The sequence below is a fragment of the Danio rerio genome, chromosome 7 (genome assembly GCF_049306965.1).
Source record: "Danio rerio strain Tuebingen ecotype United States chromosome 7, GRCz12tu, whole genome shotgun sequence".
Classification (NCBI taxonomy): domain Eukaryota; kingdom Metazoa; phylum Chordata; class Actinopteri; order Cypriniformes; family Danionidae; genus Danio; species Danio rerio.
In genome coordinates, this window is record NC_133182.1 from 39,166,384 (window position 1) to 39,187,447 (window position 21,064).

At 34.6% G+C, this 21,064-nt stretch overlaps 2 protein-coding genes across 24 annotated transcripts in view; both read left to right on the forward strand.

Annotated features, from left to right (window-relative positions):
- creb3l1 (cAMP responsive element binding protein 3-like 1) overlaps nucleotides 1–4,564 on the forward strand; it is a 57,044-nt gene extending 52,480 nt beyond the window's left edge. For 2 of the 4 annotated variants that reach the window (XM_005168966.4, XM_073906216.1), the window contains 2 exons: nucleotides 128–374; nucleotides 2,578–4,564. In XM_005168966.4, the coding sequence (XP_005169023.1) occupies nucleotides 128–374; nucleotides 2,578–2,614 (284 nt within the window). In that variant the 3' untranslated portion in view covers nucleotides 2,615–4,564. Of the gene's footprint in view, nucleotides 1–127 lie in introns of all 4 variants that reach the window. The other 2 variants (XM_073906215.1, NM_001243038.1) reach the window with 2 other exon arrangements.
- A 7,310-nt stretch (nucleotides 4,565–11,874) lies between these two features.
- Nucleotides 11,875–21,064, forward strand: part of dgkza (diacylglycerol kinase, zeta a) — a 193,068-nt gene continuing 183,878 nt past the window's right edge. For all 20 annotated transcript variants that reach the window (XM_068222705.2, XM_073908816.1, XM_073908820.1 and 17 more), the window contains exon 1: nucleotides 11,875–12,341. In XM_068222705.2, the coding sequence (XP_068078806.1) occupies nucleotides 12,052–12,341 (290 nt within the window). In that variant the 5' untranslated portion in view covers nucleotides 11,875–12,051. The remainder of the gene's footprint in view (nucleotides 12,342–21,064) is intronic.

Genomic DNA, 21,064 nt, shown 5'->3' on the forward strand with positions numbered 1-21,064 from the left:
ATACAATTTCCATCTCTTTAAACACTCTGGTTGAGTTGAACTGATTCTCTTCAGCTCTATTAAATCTAAATAAATGATCATGTAAATCATGTGAGTAACTATGTGTTCTGTGTTTGTGTGTGTTTAGTCCGCTCCCGCAGCCTGCTCTTCTATGACGAGGGCGTCCCAGTGGAGGACGGCCACAGGGGCCTGCTGAGTGTGGAGAGGACGGAGGGCGTGCCGCGGCATGTACAGGACGTGAAAGACAGCAGCCACAAGCAGGATCATTCGGCTCTTGTGAGCAGGTACTTGAGCGAGGCTCAGCCGGAGTCTGCAAGCTACAGCAACACATCCGCGGCCCCCCTCCGTCCCCCCGAACCACACTACCACTCGAGGTGAGACGCATACGGATGATGCATTTTATTCTATTTTATAAATGTTCATTATTATACACATTCCATTATGGATATATACTGCAGAGGGGGGCAGCACGGTGGCTCAAGTGGTTAGCAGTGTCGCCTTACAGCAAGAAGGCCGCTGGTGTGAGTCCCAGGCGGGTCAGTTGACATTCCTGTGTGGTGTTTGCATGTTTTCCCCATGCTTGCATGGGTTTCCTCTAGGTGCTCCGGTTTCCCTACAGTCCAAACACATGCACTATAGATGAACTGAATAAACTAAATTGGCTGTTTTGTATGAGTGTGTGTGTGTGTGTGTGTGCATGTGAGAGTTTCCTAGTACTGGGTTGCAGCTGGAAGGGCATCCACTATGTGAAACATATGCTGGATAATTTGGCGGTTCAGTCCACTGTGGCGTGACCCCTGATTAATAAATGGACTAAGCTGAAGGAAAATAAATGAATATTGTAGAGGGAACTGATAGTCGATATAAAACATTTTATGTTTCTAAATATATTTGAAAATGTTTTTATTCAAAACTTATTTTATGGTAAATGTTTTTAAAAATATATAATATTTGTCACTTACTTAACTGAAAAATCTTATTTGTTGTTTATTAGTATTGTTGTCATGTTTTTATAATGTTTGATTATCTAGAAACTGTTATGTTTGTTAATTATTTATAGAATATTTTTATTATTGTTTCCATGAATATAGCCTATGCTGCTGATATTGTATTAAAACTTAAACAATAAATGATTGTTGATATAGTTGGGTTCAGAGGTTGGTATGGTTAATGTTCACTTTATGTTAATCAATCAATATTTATCTGCACGAAATACAATTTTTCCTATTATTGCTTCCATTCAGAAGATAACGGCTTGATTTGTATAGACTTTATATATTTTTTTTGACTTTTAGACTTTATATAACTTTTTCAGAGTTTTCTTGACAGAATAGACTTTGAGTGCAGGAACAGAAATCTCTCAGATTTGATTAAGTATTAAGATAAAATATCTTCAGTTGTGCCTAAAAACCAAAAGAACCAAAGTTTTGAATTGAGAGTTTTCAGGGGGCAGGATTTCGAGTAAATGACAGAATTTTAATTTAGTAACTGATAGAATATTAGTAACTAATAAAATATTAGTAACTGATAGTACAATTCAGTCACTATAGATAAGCTTGTTGTTGTTATGGCTGACAACTGATAAATGATTAATGTTATGCTGTATTGTCTGCATTAAAAAACGCAGAAACTCGATTTTCATTTTCAGCTTTGTTAAAGATTATATTGATCAATGTTGTTAAATTATTAGTGTTTTTAAATATGACCTTCAAAGAGGGACTTTGCTACTAATGCTTGCTTATACCTATTCTTGCTTTTTATAATGTTTCAATTAATTGTGACAGTAAATCATTTTACAATGTTAAGAATAAATATAATTCAAATAAATGTGTTGATTGAGCTTTCTATTCATCAAAGACTTTTAATCACAGTTTTTACAATAATTTTAACATAGTTTCGATCATTATTAATCATCTAAAATCCTTCCTTAGTAGCAAATCAGCTGATTAAAATAAACAATATCTGAACTTCTGTGTAACACTCGAGAAGTAATTCATTCGATTTTAACATTTCAAAAAAAAAAAAAAAAGTTTATATTAAATCATTCATTTTATTTCCTTCAGCTCAGTCCCTTTATTCATCAGGGGTCACCACAGTGGAATGAACCGTCAACTTATCCAGCATATGTTTTACACAGCAGATGCCCTTCCAGCTGCAACCCGGCACTGAAAAACATCCATACACTCTCATTCACACACATACACTTCAGCCAATTTAGTTTATTCAATTCATCTATAGCGCATGTCTTTGGACTGTGGGGGAAAAAATAGGCATGTTCGCCAAAATAGGGAGAACATGCAAACTCCACACAGAAATACCAACTGACCCTTGCCGGGACTCGAACCAGCGACCCGCTTACTGTAAGGCAACAGTGCTAACCACTGAGCCGCCCGTGACATTAAAATATCATCATATTTCACTATATTACTGTTTTTACAGTATTTTTGAACACATACTTTACATTTCAACCTTTTAAAAATATTTTACCACGCCTATACTTTTGAGTGCTATCAGAACCGATTTAACTATACAACTGATTTATTTCTGCAACTAACTAGTCGTCTTTTTCTTCATCAGAAAGCGGGATCCTGAGGGAGGAGCTGAATATTTCTAAGTCCTCTAGGTGGAGCAGCCTCCATCACACAGGCCTTCACTGACATCTGATGATCCTCGACCCGCATCGCTACCGTACAGATCCTGACCTGAACCAACAAGCCTCATGAGCACCTGCATTTAGCTTAAGAACTGACTGTGTCCATCCATACACTGAAACTCCCTTCACCAGCCAGCACTGAGTTTGAGGGCCACGAGAAGAAGAAAAAGAGAGGATGTGGGCGTTTGATAACGCTGCTCTGCTTTAGATAGACTTGACCTGCAGCTCCAAAAATTCACTTAACGCTTCACTCACAGAGTGTGGGAGGAAAAGTTCACGAGTCTTTGTTTTGATATTCCTAAACTGCCATGAGACTGTCCATTTACTACATATCCTTCTTTAAAAGACCCCAAAGAGCTTTTATTATTATTATTAATATGATTTTTTTTTAGTCTCTGAATGTTTTCCAGCAGGTGTAATCACAGGTGCCTGATGTACTTTGCAGCTTGGCAAAGCTTGCTTTGACAGGAGTTTCTTCCTCTGCCATTTTGGCTTGTTTTGGTCCCTAATAGGTTTAAGCTGGATTGCACTTGTTTTGCACTAGGAAAACTAATTGATTTAAAGTGCCTTTTTCACCTAGTCATATTTAAGATGCTCATAACCACGTATTTCCTTCTTAATCCTCAGCTTTCGTTTATTGATGTGTTTTATTCGATTTTTGGTTTTCTACTTTTTAAAAAGGCAGAGACTTTTGTACTGAATTAATAATTTTATCCATAATATATTCTAGTATTTGCAGCATCCAAAAAAGAGCATATTTATTTTATGCACAAAAAAATATGAAAGTTATTGTGTGTTTTTTTATAGAAAGATGATGTAAGGTTTACATGATCTTGTTGTCATAACTGTTAAACAGTTTGTTTTCTGTTATCTTTATTTCTGTGTAAAGAAAGTTTTGTATATATGGAGAAAAATGAACAGGGGCGATCAAATCCTGTGTGTGTGTTTCACCATGTCCAGCAGACTTCTGCACATCCACATGAAAACGTTGGTTATAATCTGAAAACACACAGTTGTTACCTTTAAGAAAAGTGATATTATTTAAAGCACGTTCTTCTGATAATAGGATTTTAATGACTGTCTCATTGAGTGAACTGTTTGACCACTGTAAAATTCATCAGATAGCCTATCTGGAAGTTGATCGTGCAGTTTTGTAAAAAGTTTTCTAAAGGGAGACATTTTTTTAATGCTAGATATCAGTGTTTAGAAACAAATTGTTAATCATAAACTCTTTGTTTAATTTTTTCTTGGGTATTTTTTTTCATGACGTCCTCTCTACCATCAGCCACAATATTTTTTTCATTGTACAGATAACCACTGATAGACATCATTTTATGTGCCTGATTAATTTATAATAATATAATTGGTCACTGTCGTTTTTTCTAACTCACTCCGTGGTATTTGTGCCATAAACATGTAGGTACCATCATATTTTCAGAGTGAAACTGAATTCAGTGTAGTTTCTCTAGTCTACCTTCATTTAATGACTGATTACAGCTTCTGTTGCAGTCATCTCAACCATTAATACGTTTCTCTAGTGTACAATGTTGAACTGGAAGTGTAAATCTGAATGTTTAAATGTAAACTTCATTGCACATAACTGTTCATTCAAACATGGAGCTGAATTTAATTGTCCAGATGACGACAGAGTTTATGCTTTAAATGTAATTGTTGCTGGTATCACATGTATCCCTTTTTTGTACATATTTCTGATGATAACGGTTGGTTGTAAATATGGAGGACGTATTTTTATATTTCCAATGCCTTTTGGTAATCACTGCGCGGCTTGGGTGGATTTGTATCCGTGTATGGATCTGGCTCTGTATGTATCTATGCTCTGAACCGCTTGCCTTTCCTGTCTAATCTAAAGTAGAGTTAGAATGAAGCAAAATACAAAATTTGCAGTTGCAACCTCGTGTTTCCTGTGTTTATTTGCTCGTTGTATTTATGAATTATGACCACCAGGTGTCAGCACGTTGTCTCTTACCTTACCTACTGTAACAATAAATATAGCAGTGTGTGTCTTGTTTTAAGGGTTTTGAGAACAGCCTGTTTAAGCTTAACGTCAGTGAAATGAATCAGTCTTGCAATTTGATAATTTAAGTTTGAATTTTTAACATAACTGCGTGTTTTAATCTTTGAAAAGCAGCCATTACCAAAACAGGGAAATTCTGACAGAAACAGAAGACAAGCTCTCAATTAAAAATAACATTTTCTTTGTATTATTATTACAGACGCATATATCATACAGTACACTGTAAAAAAAAAAAAAGAAATTGTCTTAATTTGAAATTTTAATGCAACAAACTAGGACATGTTTCAGTTTATTCAACTTAAATCGAGTCAAGTGCGGTTGATTCAAAAATGTCCTGAAGTTTGTTGCCTTGATTTTAAATGGAGTCATTTTTTTTTCTATAAAGTGTTGTTTGTGAAAATGACATGATAAGCAAAAGACTAAACTAATTTCATTTAAGCTGGTAAATCAAGTTTGAGATGCATATAGTAATACTAATATAGTTATAGAGAGCGGGGCAATCTAACGTTTTAGTAATGAAAATATGGAATGTAGCTGAATAATTGGTTTGGAAATAACATACAATGAGCTTTAAACAGCATAATTTCTATGTAAATTTAATGAGTGTAAAATCCTAGTGAAAAACGGCAATAGTAACAAAACACAGAATGTTACCTTGTGATCATTAATATCATGTACGCCCTAGGCTGTTTACTTGGCCACAAAACAATTGTGAGCCCATATGGAATTTAGAATGTTATTTGCCTAATTAATTTCATACTTGTCTACAAACATGTGGTTTTATTTTACAAATAATTAAATGAATGACAAAAAGATGAAGCCAAAAAGAAAATGAGTGAATGAAAATATACACACACAGAACACGAACAAACATTGGCTCATACTGTAGACATAAAAAAAGACTATATAAAGAAAACCAAAAAAGAAAAAAGACAACAAAAAAATGCATTATAGTCACAAAACATACAATCAAAACTAGAGAGGGTATATAACCTAAACCTCAGAGGGGTCACTGGATTGCTCTTGAGATATAGATTTGTTAAATAAATCAATAAATTAACCCTATAGCCAAAATGTTCTAATGGAGCTAGTCCTGAAAAATCCGAGTCTCTCTATCTGAATAACAGATATCATGGAATGAAGGGGGTAAAGGTGATGTCCAATTGTTCAGCACTAGCCTTTTAGCCACCACCATGCTTTGCAATACTCTTGTATTGTTTGAGGGAGAGAAGATGTATTTTTGTGAGAAGTCAAAGATGACAAGTTCAGGTTGAAAAGGTCTGCTTCAGCCTTGCAGTACTAGTCAAATATGTTTGTCCAGAATTTATTAAGTAGGGACAGAGCCAAAGGCATAAGCAACCATGTCCTCTGCTCTCTTGCATCTATCGCACATTGGGGAGACACAAGGAAAGATTTTATAGCTTGGCTTTAGTGCAGTGTAGACGATGTATGACCTTGAATTGCATCAGTTGGTGTACTTTTTATGTTGTTGACAAGGCAAGTGAGGTGTGTGGGCTTGAAAAACCATATGTACCACACTTTTTACCTCTCCATATGCACCAGACACTTTCCTATGAACCCTCCATTACAATGACTTACCAATACAAATAATACAAAAAAATTGTTTAACTAACTCACTAAACTAACAGTAACTGGTCATGATATCTATGTAGTGATAATGCTTGAAATGCTTGAAGATGTGGTTTAGTTTGTGCTCTGCTCAACACTAATGAACAGGAAAGTAGAGAAGAGTCATTTTATGATTGTTTACCATACAGGAGTACAAAGCTAAAGTCAAAAAGACACAATTAAGGGTTTTACACAATATATTTTTTAAAAATCATCTGCAACTTTGTGAAATATCCTATTTAAACAAATAAAATGCCAGTATATTAATTCGAATGCTCTATTCACATTTTATTGGACAACATTAACATAATTAAAGCTGAAAAAGATACAGATACTTTGGCCTATCTATCTACAGTATAAATATTTAAATATTTTTGAATGCATTTCCAGCAGACTTGCTTTAAGGTGAAATTTGGCTGTGTGGTTTCTATATTGGCTCTACTTGATGACCCCAGGTCTTAGTAATCTATCCAGCTCAGTGGCAGTCCTGCATGTCATAATATATAATAATATTAACAAAATCGTTTTGCTTGTGCAGTTAAATTGGGCTCCATCTTGACTATGAGATTTAATGGTTGTGTCTTTTCATCTTGCTCTTTTCATGTTTATATTCCTATGACATCAACCATTTTGTGTTGTTATGATTTTTATTTTAAAGTTCTGCTTTAGACCCACAAAGAAATAACACCCGGAGAGAATGAGAGAACGAAAAGAGACGCAGGATAGAGGAAAGGAGAGAGGAAGAGAAAAATAACATAGACTTTTTCCTGCCCACACAAATATCCATAGTCCCCATACCAGCATGTGTTGTGTGCTTGCATGTGTGCGTGTATGTGTGAATGATTATGTGCACCTGTTATTGATACTGTTTGTCTATTTTTATTTCATGAAAGCTGTGATAATTTTAAAATTAATGCTGCATATAGTCTGACTTAAAAAACAAAAAACAAACAAACAAACAAAAAAAACAGTGTGTGATCAGAGAAATTCATGATTCAGTGCATGGTGTGCTGGCAGGACTATTTTAAAACCTGGAAAATAACAGCAACAGTCTGGTTTCAATATGAATATTGAGTTGTTAATTGAGGAAACTGGAAACTACAGGTGTAAACTCATTTTCAAGAAGGCAATTAATGAGGTTTATTCTCAATGGGAAAGCTGGTACTTTGTGCAATGAGCTATATATTTTAGAAGACTTGTTTCGAAAGTGTTCATTAAATGAATAAATAATGTTATCATTGTTCTCCCTGCAATGGTTTTCCAATTTCATGGCAAGAACACTAATAAATAATATTATTTACTCCATCTTTACACAAATTGCTAGGTCACAGACTGCAGCTTTTGGAAGAGACGAAAAAACAGCTCAAGTGCAGTGACTGTAAGATTATCAGTTCTTCTGACACAGCGGGCAGCCAGTGGAGTGAGGCGAGAAGAGTAGAGATGTAACATTTACATACTGACAACTTTCAATGCATTTAAAACTGCATTTAAAGTCAATAGAATTTGACAGCTGAGAATAATTTTTGTGAACGAAATGTTGTACTAATTGCAAAAATACACTCATAATAATGCACATAAATGCTTATATCATTACTTAATTTTTTTATTGATGTGAAATTGTAGTAAAACTAACCCTGTGCAAACAGCAGTTATTATCTAAATATTTTAATTAATAATTATGTAAACAGGTGGAAAAAATTCCAGTGAAAAGTTCCAGTAAATTGTCTTCACAATCCTTTATAATGCCTTTATGTTTATAATTATGAGTGTATTTTGAAAAAAGTGTCATTTTTTCTGTTCGGATGAAGAGGTTATAAGATTTCACAGCATCTGAAATACACAAATGAGTTGCACAAGTGTGCCTCTCTGTTTAGGTATAAACAAATATGTTTATGAAGACCAAAAGTAGCAAAAATGGACAGTATGTGATACAGTTACTGTGTTAAAAAGACAAAGTGAAGCCTTGGTATATAATGCTCCCTATTATATACCCCAGTATAATTGAGTACACCCCATTTTAAAAACGAATATTGGTGTCTATTTCTCAGTGAATAAAGGCAATGTATTTTGGAGCATTTAAACAAAACAGATTTATTAAACAGATATATGTATTAAAATAATATTTTAGTCAATAAAAAGATTTGGAAATTAAAGGATAATACAATTAAATTCAATCTATATATATATATATATATATATATATATATATATATATATATATATATATATATATATATATATATAAACTACAAAATTTAAACTCAATTTTTCTATTTGTTGTTTCTCTAGATTCTTCCTACTTTTAAAACTTTTATTTAATATTTTTCTATAACGTAAATTTGGGTGTACTAGTTTTTGGACTGTAATTGTAAGTTATTTTTTTAGATAAGCTCCAGATTTGGCTTCTGTACTGACTAATCTAATGTATATGCACAAATATAATAATGCAAAGCTTATAGCCTATTAAAATATGAATTTAAAAGATGGATTTGTGAAGGGTGTACTTATATATGCAGAGCACTGTATATCTTTAATCATTTTGTGACTATTTATTCATGAAACGAATAAAAACAAAACATCTTTGTTACCAAGTAAAGAATTGCAATCCTCAACTGAACAGAGTTGGTCCAGCCCAATCTCATGAGGAAATGTAAGTATTTTATGTATTGTCAGAAAAGTGGCCATCGAGTAAAATCTGCCAATGAAACGAAACAAATTAATATGAATTAGCCACTAAATCAAAATGATATCGGTTATGAGCTGCGATTGTGTTGGCTGGTCATGTTCTGTTAAACTTAAAAAAAAGATGATTGGAAACAAATTACTTTTTGGAAGTGAAAATATACATTTTAAGAAAGACATCATTCATCTTGAGAGAGTGTTTACAGTCTGTGTTGATGGTTGAGCTCCAAATAACAGTGATGAAGTGCTTTGTCAGTAACAGATTTGAAAAACAAAAAGTTGGGAAATATGTGACACTGAACTGTTACTTTTCCAAGAACCTTTAGAGAACCATCTTTTTCGAAGAGTCTACTGACTGGGGACAGTTTTTGTACTTTTGTTTTTGAGTGGGTGTGTGTGAACGTGACATTTTGGTGACCAAATTTTGTTTACTGTTTCAGATAAATGATAAATTTATTTCCACTCCATTTGTTTAAGCCACTGGTTGAATATTAGCTTCATTGCATTGCAGTCAGTGATCTGTGAAGGGTGCTGCACTGGAATATACCGTACAGTTACCAGTCACTTTATTACACAGAACTGCACTGTGTTCCACTCAGAAGGATTTATAACCATGCCCTAATCCCTTTGCAGGGTCCCTCTCAAGGGATTAGGGCATAGGGATTGAGCACTTTTGGATTAAATGCAGTGTGACCACTTTCCTTGTGCAAAGTATCACAACCAGAAGTGTCCATCAGTTATCTTTCATAATAATTTTATGCCAAAGTGACCAGTTTTGCACACTTCAGTTTAGAATGACACTTCAATATGACTGCCACGATTGTTTTCACTCTAAAGCGCCCTCCGGAGGACGAAATGTCTCATTTAGAACACACAGATGTTCAGTCATTTGTTAAAGAAAATATATATCTAAGCAACCAATCACATGGCAGCAGCAACTCAGAGTGGGATGTAGAACAGTGGTTCCCAAAGTGGGGGTCAAGAGACAATGAGCAGGGGTAGCTTGGTGATATCCAAAAGTCTCATATATATTAATAATTTCCATATTTTATCCATAACCTACAAAATATAAAATTGTATTTAACAGTTACATAAAAGGGGCGATGCAGGGGCGCAGTAGGTAGTGCTGTCGCCTCACAGCAAGAAGGTCGCTGGTTCCAGCCTAGGCTGGGTCAGTTGGCGTTTCTGTGTGGAGTTTGCATGTTCTCCCTGCGTTCGCGTGGGTTTCCTCTGGGTGCTCCGGTTTCTCCCACAAGTCCATTGACATGTGGTACAGGTGAATTAGGTAGGCTAAATTGTCCGTAGTGTATGAGCGTGAATGAGTGTGTATGGACGTTTCCCAGTGATGGGTTGCGGCTGGAAGGGCATCCACTGCGAAAAAAATATGCTGGATAAGTTGGCGGATCATTTCACTGTGGCGACCCCAGATTAATAAAGGGACTAAGCTGAAAAGAAAATTTATGAATGATGAATTACATAAAAAACAACAACATGGAAATAAAAGCCATCAGCCTTTCAATATTTTTCTGTTGGATTGCAACCCCTGGGTTGTTTCTGTTAATGACACAGCAATAGCATCCGAAGCAGCAGATTGATTTTACGGCACAGTGTTAAACTTTGTCACCTTTACACACTCACCTACATTAAACACAAAGGCCACGACTGAACATGGAGGATGATCTGCAAATCAAAATCTCCTAAACAATTTAATAATGTCAAAAAACAATATTAGACACTTTTTGTGTTGTCAATATGCTCATCTTTATATAGTTTATACAGTTGAATGTTTATAACCACCTTAAAGGATAGTGGGGGTCGCGAGTCACTGGAATTGTTATTTTGGAGGTTGTATGCTAAAAAGTTTGAGAACCCCTGATGTAAAAGAAGTCAATGTGATTTGAGGCAGAGCATCTGGAAGAAAGGTAATTAAAGTGATCTTGAATGTATCATAATTTTTAAAGGGTCTATGGGCTGGTCTGAGTATTTCAGAAGTTGCTGGTCTACCTGGATTTTCATGCACAGCCATTATAAAGAGAGGGTTCAAAAATTCTAGGGAGAAGCAGTATTATTTAGAATAAAAATGCTTTGTTGATAGCGAGAATAGACAAACTGATAAAATAACACATCAGATAATCTTTAAAATAGTTTCTTGAACTTGACGGTGAGTTAACTAAACTCGAATGACCTCAACAGTCAGCAGATCTGTCCAGTAGATCATACTGGAGGCGATTCACATTATGCACATGCCGATTGATGCTATGTGGTTTTAGCCCACATGTGTCATTTCAGCACATGTTGAATATTGTACTGTATATGCCATGATGAGCTAATGGTCCAACATTAGAAAGGTGTCCCTAATACCATGACCAGTGAATGTAAATGTCAGTGTTCAAAAAACTTCTACTGAACTGAGTGTTAAATCACAAGACATTCACATGCTTCACATATGCTATTCAAATAGAAACAATGCTCTATTTACAAAGGCACACTTCCTTCTTCCATTCACAGACCCAACCTGTCTACAGGCCCTTTATTTGTTCTCCTCTAGTATCCCTATTGCCGTTAACAACATTAAATATTCAACATAATAAAATATTCCTTGAAATGTTCAATAAAACTAAAATGAATTTGGACGTAAAACTGTTTGTTTGGAGTGCTGTGATTCTTGTGTACCAGTCTGTGCTGAGCCTGCTGTTGTTTAGGATTAGCGTATGTGAGATAGCGTTCTTTCTCGTGATTGGTTGATTCTGCAGCTGTGGTTGGGATAGGCGGGGTGGGCGGGCATTCTCTCAGGTGATTGGCTGATCCTGAATCAGTAGTGAAGGTGGGCGGGGCCTCGTGACACAGTCAGCTGTGTGTGTTCGAGGTGGTCTTCGTCTGCTCAACTGAAAGCACATTCAATCGTAACAGAAGGTGATGATCAAATTATTCACAAACTACACAGAAAGAACTATCACGCCGCTATTTCACTCGTGCGACTTAAGGGCAACACGTATATCATATTAACTTCGGCGTGACTCTCAGTTTAACAGTTCTGAAGTTAGTTTAATCAATGGCAGAGAAATTGGACGCGACCGTTGACGGTTCGCCACGCGCCGCGCACAGCTCCGCGGACTCGCCGACCACCGTCCTGATTCCGCCTGCCCTGGAGGACGTGGTGGAGGAAGAGGACGTGTTCCTCTCTGAAACCGGGCACAGCGGAGCAACTTCAACACCGCACGAGTGTCCGGGGAACGGGGTTGAGAGACTGGCGGAGGGGAGAGAAGGAGAAGTGCGTCCTGACAACCAGGCGGAGAGCAGCGAGTTCCTGCACCTCACTATCCGGAAACAGGTGTCATACAGGTAAATCCCACTCACGGTTAACAACTAGAGCTCAGTACACGAGGATATGAAATTTTACATGATTTCAAACTCATACCAACTATCACGTGGACGGGCCTTACTCTGTACAGTTTGAATTACTGTAAATTTTGGTTCAGTTAGCGTCAGGTGTTAGCAGCAACTTGTCATTTTCTAAGCAACCGTCTTGATTGATTCTGGCTGACAGTAACGTTACAAAACGATCTGGATTTCTGCCATCAAAAGAGGACACGTAACATTCTTGTAAAAGACTATGTCAAACTTGTTATATACGTTTTGTCTGTTTAATCTTAACACTTATCTATCTATCTATCTATCTATCTATCTATCTATCTATCTATCTATCTATCTATCTATCTATCTATCTATCTATCTATCTATCTATCTATCTATCTATCTATCTATCTATCTATCTATCTACGTTGTGTAAAGATTGAGGTAAAGCTGGCACATTCGTTGAGTGACAATTTGTGACATGCTCCCTATATTGTTTATCATGGTACTTTGAATATTCGGTCGAAAGTCACATGGAAGTGTTTCTTGAAAACAACATTAGCACTATTTGTTTAACTGAACTTTATTGTACTTTTTATAGTAATTGTAATTGTATAGTCATTGACTGTTAATGTGATTTCCATATTTAGCATTGGCAAAGAATACTTTCCTGAAATTATTTTAATAAGGAGAAAGTTCGAATGTGTGGATATAAAACCAACTTTACTTTATTTGTGTAAAGAGACCATTTCTTATACTGTATTACTTGTTTTCTAGGTTTGATTTATTTGACTTTGTTTTATATAAATATTAGGGATGCTCCGATCAGTCGGCCAGAGTTCCGTATCGGCCGACAATCACATTTTATGACTAGATCGGTACTCGCCAATCTGGCCGAAGTGTTAGTTTACAGGTTTACAAGCAGAGAATGATTATTTTAACTTCTTATGAATCAAACATGCACTACAAACTTTTTCTTCATTGAGACATGTTGAATTATTCTTTCTTCATTTGAAATGTTTCCAAAATCTACTGTTAGTCATTTTCCTTACCATTTTTTTTATCTGTCTTATCTGTTATTTTCTGTAAAGCTTTTTCTGACCATGACGAGTCCACAGTAAATAGTTAATAGAGACGTGTTTAAGGGATTATATGCAACATCCTTCATTTATTTATTTATAAAAAACAGAATAAAGGAAAAAAAGTATACCTGGAGAGAAAATATGCTTCATGCAATGTTAAAGTTATATAAGGATTAAAGCATCTGAATCGGTACTCATTATCAGCCAATCACCATAACAAGGAATCGGTACTCTGTGTCGGCTCCAAAAATCCTGATCTGAGCATCCCTAATATATATATATATATATATATATATATATATATATATATATATATATATATATATATATATATATACACAGTTGAAGTCAGAATTTTTAGCCCTCCTGAATTATTAGCCGCCCTGTTTACTTTTTTTCCCCCAATTTCTGTTTAACGGAGAGAAGTTTTTTTTTTAAACACATTTCTAGTATTCAACACATAAATAGTTTTAATAACTCATTTCTAATAACTGATTTATTTTATCATTGCCATGATGACAGTAAATATTATTTGACTAGATATTTTTTTCAAGACACTTCTATACAGCTTAAAGTGACATGTAAAGGCTTACCTAGGTTAATTAGGTTAATTAGGGAGGTTAGGGTAATTAGGCAAGTTATTGTATAATGATGGTTTGTTCTGTAAACTTTTGAAAAAAATTGCTTAATGTGGCAAATAATTTTGTCCTAAAGTGGTGTTTAAAAAATGAAAAACTGCTTTTATTCTAGCAACAATAAAACAAATAAGACTTTCTCCAGAAGAAAACATATTATTAGACATACTGTGAAAATTTCCTTGCTGTTACAGCAAACGAAGCACCAATATTCTACATTGCATTTGGATTTCTTTTCATTCAGGTGTAATTATTGTTTTGCTTTGTTTTTAGAGGTAATCTGGTTGTCTGTGAGAAACTGGTGACTAATTATAGTTCATTAGATCGAACAACATGGCTCTCCTGTCATAAGGGTCAGTTTGCTATGACTGTAAATTGAATTATTATGGTGTCAGATGCCAGAATCTCCTTGCACATTATCAGCATCTGTATCTGGCGTCATCATCATTAGTGCAGCTATCATAAGCCTGATGGAGAGGCCTTATAATGCATCCTCGGTGACATCAGCCAGCAGCAGAATGACACACCTGACGATGTGTGCGGCGGGTTAAGAAGTAAATAGAAGGCAGTGCTTTGTTACTTCAGAAGCATTTGCATGTGGTCTCAGTTTGTGATCCAGTAATGTGTGCACGGCTTTACTGGCTTATTTGTCGTTTAGGGAAAGGCCATTTCATCCTGGGCAATAAAAGTGTGTGTGTGTAAGTGATTGTTCCTAGCTGACACTTTGCTCTCTTTTTGTTTGCTGTGTCATGTTCATCAATAGAATCCTGTTGTATATGGGCAAATCAATGGACTTGTTTTTCCTGCGAGTAGTAGCTAAAAATATCAATTGTGTGTTACAGTAATAGAACTAACTTAATGTGGACAATTTTGTTTATTTTAATAAAGTTCTTTAGCGGTAAAAAAGTAAAAAAAAATTGTCAATTTTGGTTGTGCAACTTGCTTTAGCTTTAGTGTTGAATATTAGTTGCAAGAACTAAAGATAAGGTTTATTGCCTGTTACTTAGTAGTTGTCCGATAAACTGTTTTTCCTTTCATTTTTCTAGGACAAGGTGAAGCTGCCTGTTGTAATTGAAATTCTTGACCTTGGTCTGAAAGAGGAAATAAAGTTTAACATTATTTATAAGAGCTTCCTTTTCCTCAGACTTTCTCTGGCACTGTAACTGAATCTTTTGGGAAATAATACAGTATTTGCTCTCCTCTCGTGCTTTAATCTCTCATGAAACTAGCACCAGCTGTGCTGATTATGTAATAATGCTCAGGGTTTTTATACTACACAGTGTAAAAGTGATGAGACTGTGTATGTGTTCGTGGGTCTGATGGTGGATGGTTTCTTCAGCTCTGAGTGTGTTATATAAGAGGATGAAGGCCACTGTGTAGATTTACAGGTGGTTTTGCAATGGAAAAAAAGTTAACCAGAGTCAGTGTGAGTCGTGCTCTGATATAGGGCGGAATGATGTTATAAAATATAAATAAAAATGGTCAAATATATTATTGGAATACATTTTACAATAAAAAAGAGAGTAATTACTATTTACAAGTGTTACTGGACTTTTTAAAAAAAAATTTTATAATCTAATTATGCTACATATTTGTTTTTCGCAAATTTTATATAACTGTAAATTAATATTTTGTACGATCTTTTTTATTATGATTTTTTATATTAAAAATATATGTACTGTACTGTTACTTTATCTTAATTTCTTTCATTTTAAACAATAAACCATCAAGTAGGGCTGCATAACACTGGAAAAATATGCAGCATTGTTTTGTGAGTATTGTGATAAAAGCATTTTCAATGTTACAAACGTTTTCCATTTTCCACATTTACAATCGCTATTTTTATTAACTGTTTTTAAAATTTGATTTATTTGTGTAATGATACAAATATAAAATTACATTTTATTTTGGCTAAGAAACCGTAGAGCTGCACAATATATAATTTAAGCATTGATAATGCAATGTGCGCATCCACAATAGTCACATCGCAGGATCTGCAATGTCCAATTGGTTTTTATTCACCTTATTCTTTGCGTACGAGCGGGCGCAGCCATTTGAATCTTTTTGGCTTAAGACTTACAGTCTCACTCACTTCCATCCACTTTATTCATTTTAGACATTAAAAACAGCTATCATGCAAACACTTCTTTGTAGAGCAAATAGATGGACCGTTTTCTGCTGTTTATTATTCCTAGTCATTTCTCCTATAGGCAACTGAATCGAAAGTTCTAAAACAATCGCAAAAACGAATGCACTTCCGCATTCAAAAATAAGGTCAATAGTTGATCAGGAGTCGCAGTTAAAAACATATTATTTGTGTCATTGCAAAGTTTAACTATGAAGTTACTAAAAAGCCGTAGACTCAAAAACAAAACGAATGCCTGAATCCTCAGCTGATATTCAGAATTTTATTTTTATTGTCATTCTTGCTTTTCACTACTCTCGCCATAGGTATTTATTTTGTGCCCAGTCTAGCCAATAGCTATAGCAGCACTTACATGGGAGGTGGGTATAAAGATAGTAAGGCTTCATCTGATTGGTCAGTTTTGGATGAACAACAAATGCATGGAACACATAAATATGTACTGCACTCCTGCCATCAAGCTATTATTTTGATGAATTGCTGGCAAATAAGTGTTGTTTGGCTGCTGGTTTCAGAGGAAAGCTTGTTTTCATTTATAGGCATTCAGCTCATGATGTAAGGGGTATAAATGTTGTACTTCACTCTGAAATTCGTGTTTATATTATTAAATGACAGCCTACATGGTGTGATAATGACAGTATCAATTCTCTTTCAAATACATTATGCAGCCCTATTCTGATGGATGAACGGCAGATGCTGAAAGGTGCATAAACTTAAAACATCTTCAGCAGCGCCAGTAGAACAAAAAGCAGACATGGATTGATGATAACTGCATAGCTTAGAATGGGAGAAATCTCTGTAGCTGTCCACCTCAGTGCTGTTGTTGTGACCTCAGTAATGTGTTTGGGGCAGTTAGCCGTGGATCATCATCATTTTAGCTCTTATTAGTGTGGGAGTCAATTAACAGCAAAAAAAAAAAAAGAGTGAAATACGCGGAGAGCAGCCTATGGGAATAATGAACAAAAACAAAACATTTCAATATTGAACCATGCATTCAACCTGAGTTGTTTGTTGTTTTTACTTTGTTTGGATATAAATATGTACCAGGATATCGGAGTATTCGCTTGTTAACTGGTGACTGTTTCCGGGCCCAAGCCGTCACTTATTTAAGTTGAGAAATAATTAGTTTATGATCACTTTTTTTCATATCACACATTAAAGTTAATTTTATATAAGGTCAGAGTGTACACAACAATCTCTGGGCTTGCTGCATAACAAATATCAAAATTTTAACAATTTATAAAAAAAAAGGAATCACTTTCTGGCCATTGGATATTAGGCATGGATATATTGTGATCGTGATTTTTGAAAGTATTAAATCGCTTTGTAAATGTTTATTATTGCCATTTCATGAGTCTCCCCAAACAGTTGAATAGAGCGCTTGGACCTGGAAGCCGCTTTGCGTGACGTCACACTTAACAAGCGGATATTGCAAGACTAAACCAGTTTATTCACATTAAATTAATCTGATTGCAGTGTTTTAGGCACTCACAACATGGCTTATTTCAGCCTTATGTTTTGGTATTTGCATTGAAGAGAGCTTTAATTATGATTAGGGCTGTACTAAATTGGAAAAATATGACTTGCAATATTTTGTTTTTCTGCAAAACATATTTTGAAACAAATACAATTTTACCAGATGCAGGGCTCTAGACTGACTTTTTGCGCTGGTGCACCTAACAGTTTTTTGCACTGGTACACTTTTCTTCTAAAATGCATTAGCACAATCCACATAACCACAGTCATGGAGTACTTGAATAACTTATCACACTGGTGTGATCTCAGATTTATTTTATCACACTATTGAGAAATTAGGCCACACTAGAACCCCGAGAGCTTGAATAGCTCTATAAAAAAAAAGAAATATAAATATATATATATATATATATATATATATATAGACTGATTTGGGAATAATCTGGGTGTGAATCGTGCATAATATAATAAACAATTTAAAAGCATAGATAGTACAATAAGAGGAAAGATAAAAAGGAACTTATACAGTGCTTATACAGTCACAAATGGTACAATTTTTTGTTCCAGTCAGAGGCCTTAAAACATGTAGATGATAAACTTTCACTCTATGGTTTAACTCCACAAATATCATGTTTTTGAAATTATTGCTCTTGCTCAATTATAATCCCAAAATAGGAACTCAACATTGCATATACTGCGATGTGAGCATTGCAGACGCTTATATTGGGATATTGATGCTGTAGCGATGTATTGTCAGCCCTAATGATGGTATGTGCATTAATGACAGTCATGAGGTATAAAAAGCTTTCTCACCTCTTTTTCATTTATATTTTTATATTACCTCTGAAATAAAAATGATTAAAGATCTATTTAATACCAAAATAAAAATTCTGTCATTTACTCATACTCATCTCATGCCAAATTCACGAGGCATTCATTAATCTTTAAAACACAAATAAATATATTTTTTTTTAACAAATTTGGGCAATATCTTTCCACCAGTTGAATGTCTGTTAACCTAAAACATTCATAAGGAGATAAATAAACATATAAATAAATAACACTTTGCAGTTGAGTTCAAGGCTTCTGAAAAGACTGTTGCTTTATATGATTAAAGAATTTAATGAAGGCATTTATTCACAGTGAGCAATGTTTACAGCATTCATATGTGGTCACAGAAGGTCAAGCATGCTTGCTTGATGTGCAAGAATCAGTGAGATTCATTCTTGCGTGTCATGGGGCTTGTTAATGTCTGCAAGAACCGGTTTGTTCTTGTGCATTATAAGCAGATATGGTGAGCTTCTGTTTAGGTTCCCTAATCAAAGACTGAATTGAATCTATTCATCAAATAAAGCGTTGCCTCTTCAGAAGCTTCAGTTAAACTGCTTGATTTATATATCATAGACTTATTTTTGATCTCTTTATGAACATTTAGGACATTCATGAATATTCAATGGACAAACTGAAGTCTCTTATTAATTTCATAATATCTTATATAATATCTCAATATGAAATGATGAATTAGCATTTTGGGGTGAACTGACTCCTTAATCTTGGAATTCATGAAGAGGGTAAAATTGGCCTGATGAGCTGTGCATTTTTCAACAAAGTATTGCTTGATATTCAACAAATTCATTTTTATGTGATTCTAGAGAAAATGTGGGAAGTCACAGTTCAGACAAGTGCTGGATGATATGACCTAAAATCAGCTTGAAATTGGAGTCATCTTCTAAAAATGGTCAAATTTGTCATCGTTTTAATGAATAAATTTTTTTTCAAACCAAAAAATTTAATTATTTTTTATTTCATTTACAATTTTTTTTAATTGAATTGAATTGAATATTTCATTGTCAAAAGTTGGAAATTACCAGCATCTCTTGCAAGCAAAGCTAAAGTTTTAACAAAACATCATTGAACTAAATATTTCCTATTTAATTATTTTAAATGATAGAACTTGGTAATTCAAGTTACCAAGTGGGTGATGCTTGACAGGGTATAGCTCAGTAAAAAATAAAAACTAATAACTAATTTCTACTAATAATCAATCAGGTTTCACAACATTAATGACAGTTTCTGTGTCTGCTCGTTTTATTTGCTTAAGTGAAAATGCAGATGATACAGTTTAAGTCAGGATTATTAGCCTCCTTTTGATATATATATATATTTTTTTTAATATTTATTAAAGGATGTGTAACAGAGCAAGGACATTTTCACAGTATGTCTGATAAAAATTTTTCTTCTGGAGTAAGTCTTATTTGTTGTATTTCGGCTCGAAAAAAAAGCAGGTTTTAATAATAATAAAAAAACAAACATTTTAAGGTCAATATTATTAGCCCCTTTAAGCTATACATTTTTGATAGCCTACAGAACAAACCACCATTCTACAATGACTAGCCTAATCATCCTAACCAGCCTAGTTCACCAAATTAACCTAGTTAAGGCTTTAAATGTCTCTAAAGCTGTATAGAAGTGTCTTGAAAAATATCTAGTCAAATATTATTTACTGTCATCATGGCAAAGAAAAAATAAATCAGTTACTAGAAATGAGTTATTAAAACTATTATGTTTAGAAATGTGTTGAAAAAAATCTTCTATCCGTTAAACAGAAATTGGGGGAAAAATAAACAGAGAGACTAATAATATATAATTCTGACTTCAACTCTACCTGTGTGCGGGACCAAGGACCTTTGAATTGCAGTGTTCCTGTCCAGTTAAACCAGCAACAAAGAAGATTTACCTGACGTACGATGAGAGATGTCAGGTTCCTCCCATGCACTCATAAAAATGTCAAAACATATGTGAAAACTGAAAGTGTTTTTAAAAGGGAAGTATCATTCAGATTAAAAAACAAAACAAATTAACCGACATGGGGAAATTACGTCCGTTATAGGTTATGAATTTTGGATTTGGTTTGTTTTTGATTAATCCTCCAGCTCTAGTTCAGACCAGAACAATTGTTAATACACTTTTTTCTTTGCCAGGCTCTGCTTTTGTAAAGGAAAACATTTTCAAGCCTTCTCCCACAATCATTTTGTATTACTTTGATGCAAATCAGACTTTTTCAGATCATGCAAGTCTCACTCAGATTTGACCTTGATTGCCACATCATGTAGGATTTCTTTAAAACAACGCATTTAAAATGGTACATCTGAACGTATAATTGCAGTGTTTTAAATTTTCATATGGTCAGAAATTAATATTTTAAAATTAAAAAACACTGTGCAGGTCAGATATGCCTTATCATATTTTTTTTTGTAATTTCATCATACTGTATGTGATTGCTGTGCAGCAACTGCTGATGGTGTCTATTGCAAGTGCCAAAATGGGTGTTGCAAATCCATTTGTCCCTTCTGTTGAAGTAGTGGGCTACATCCG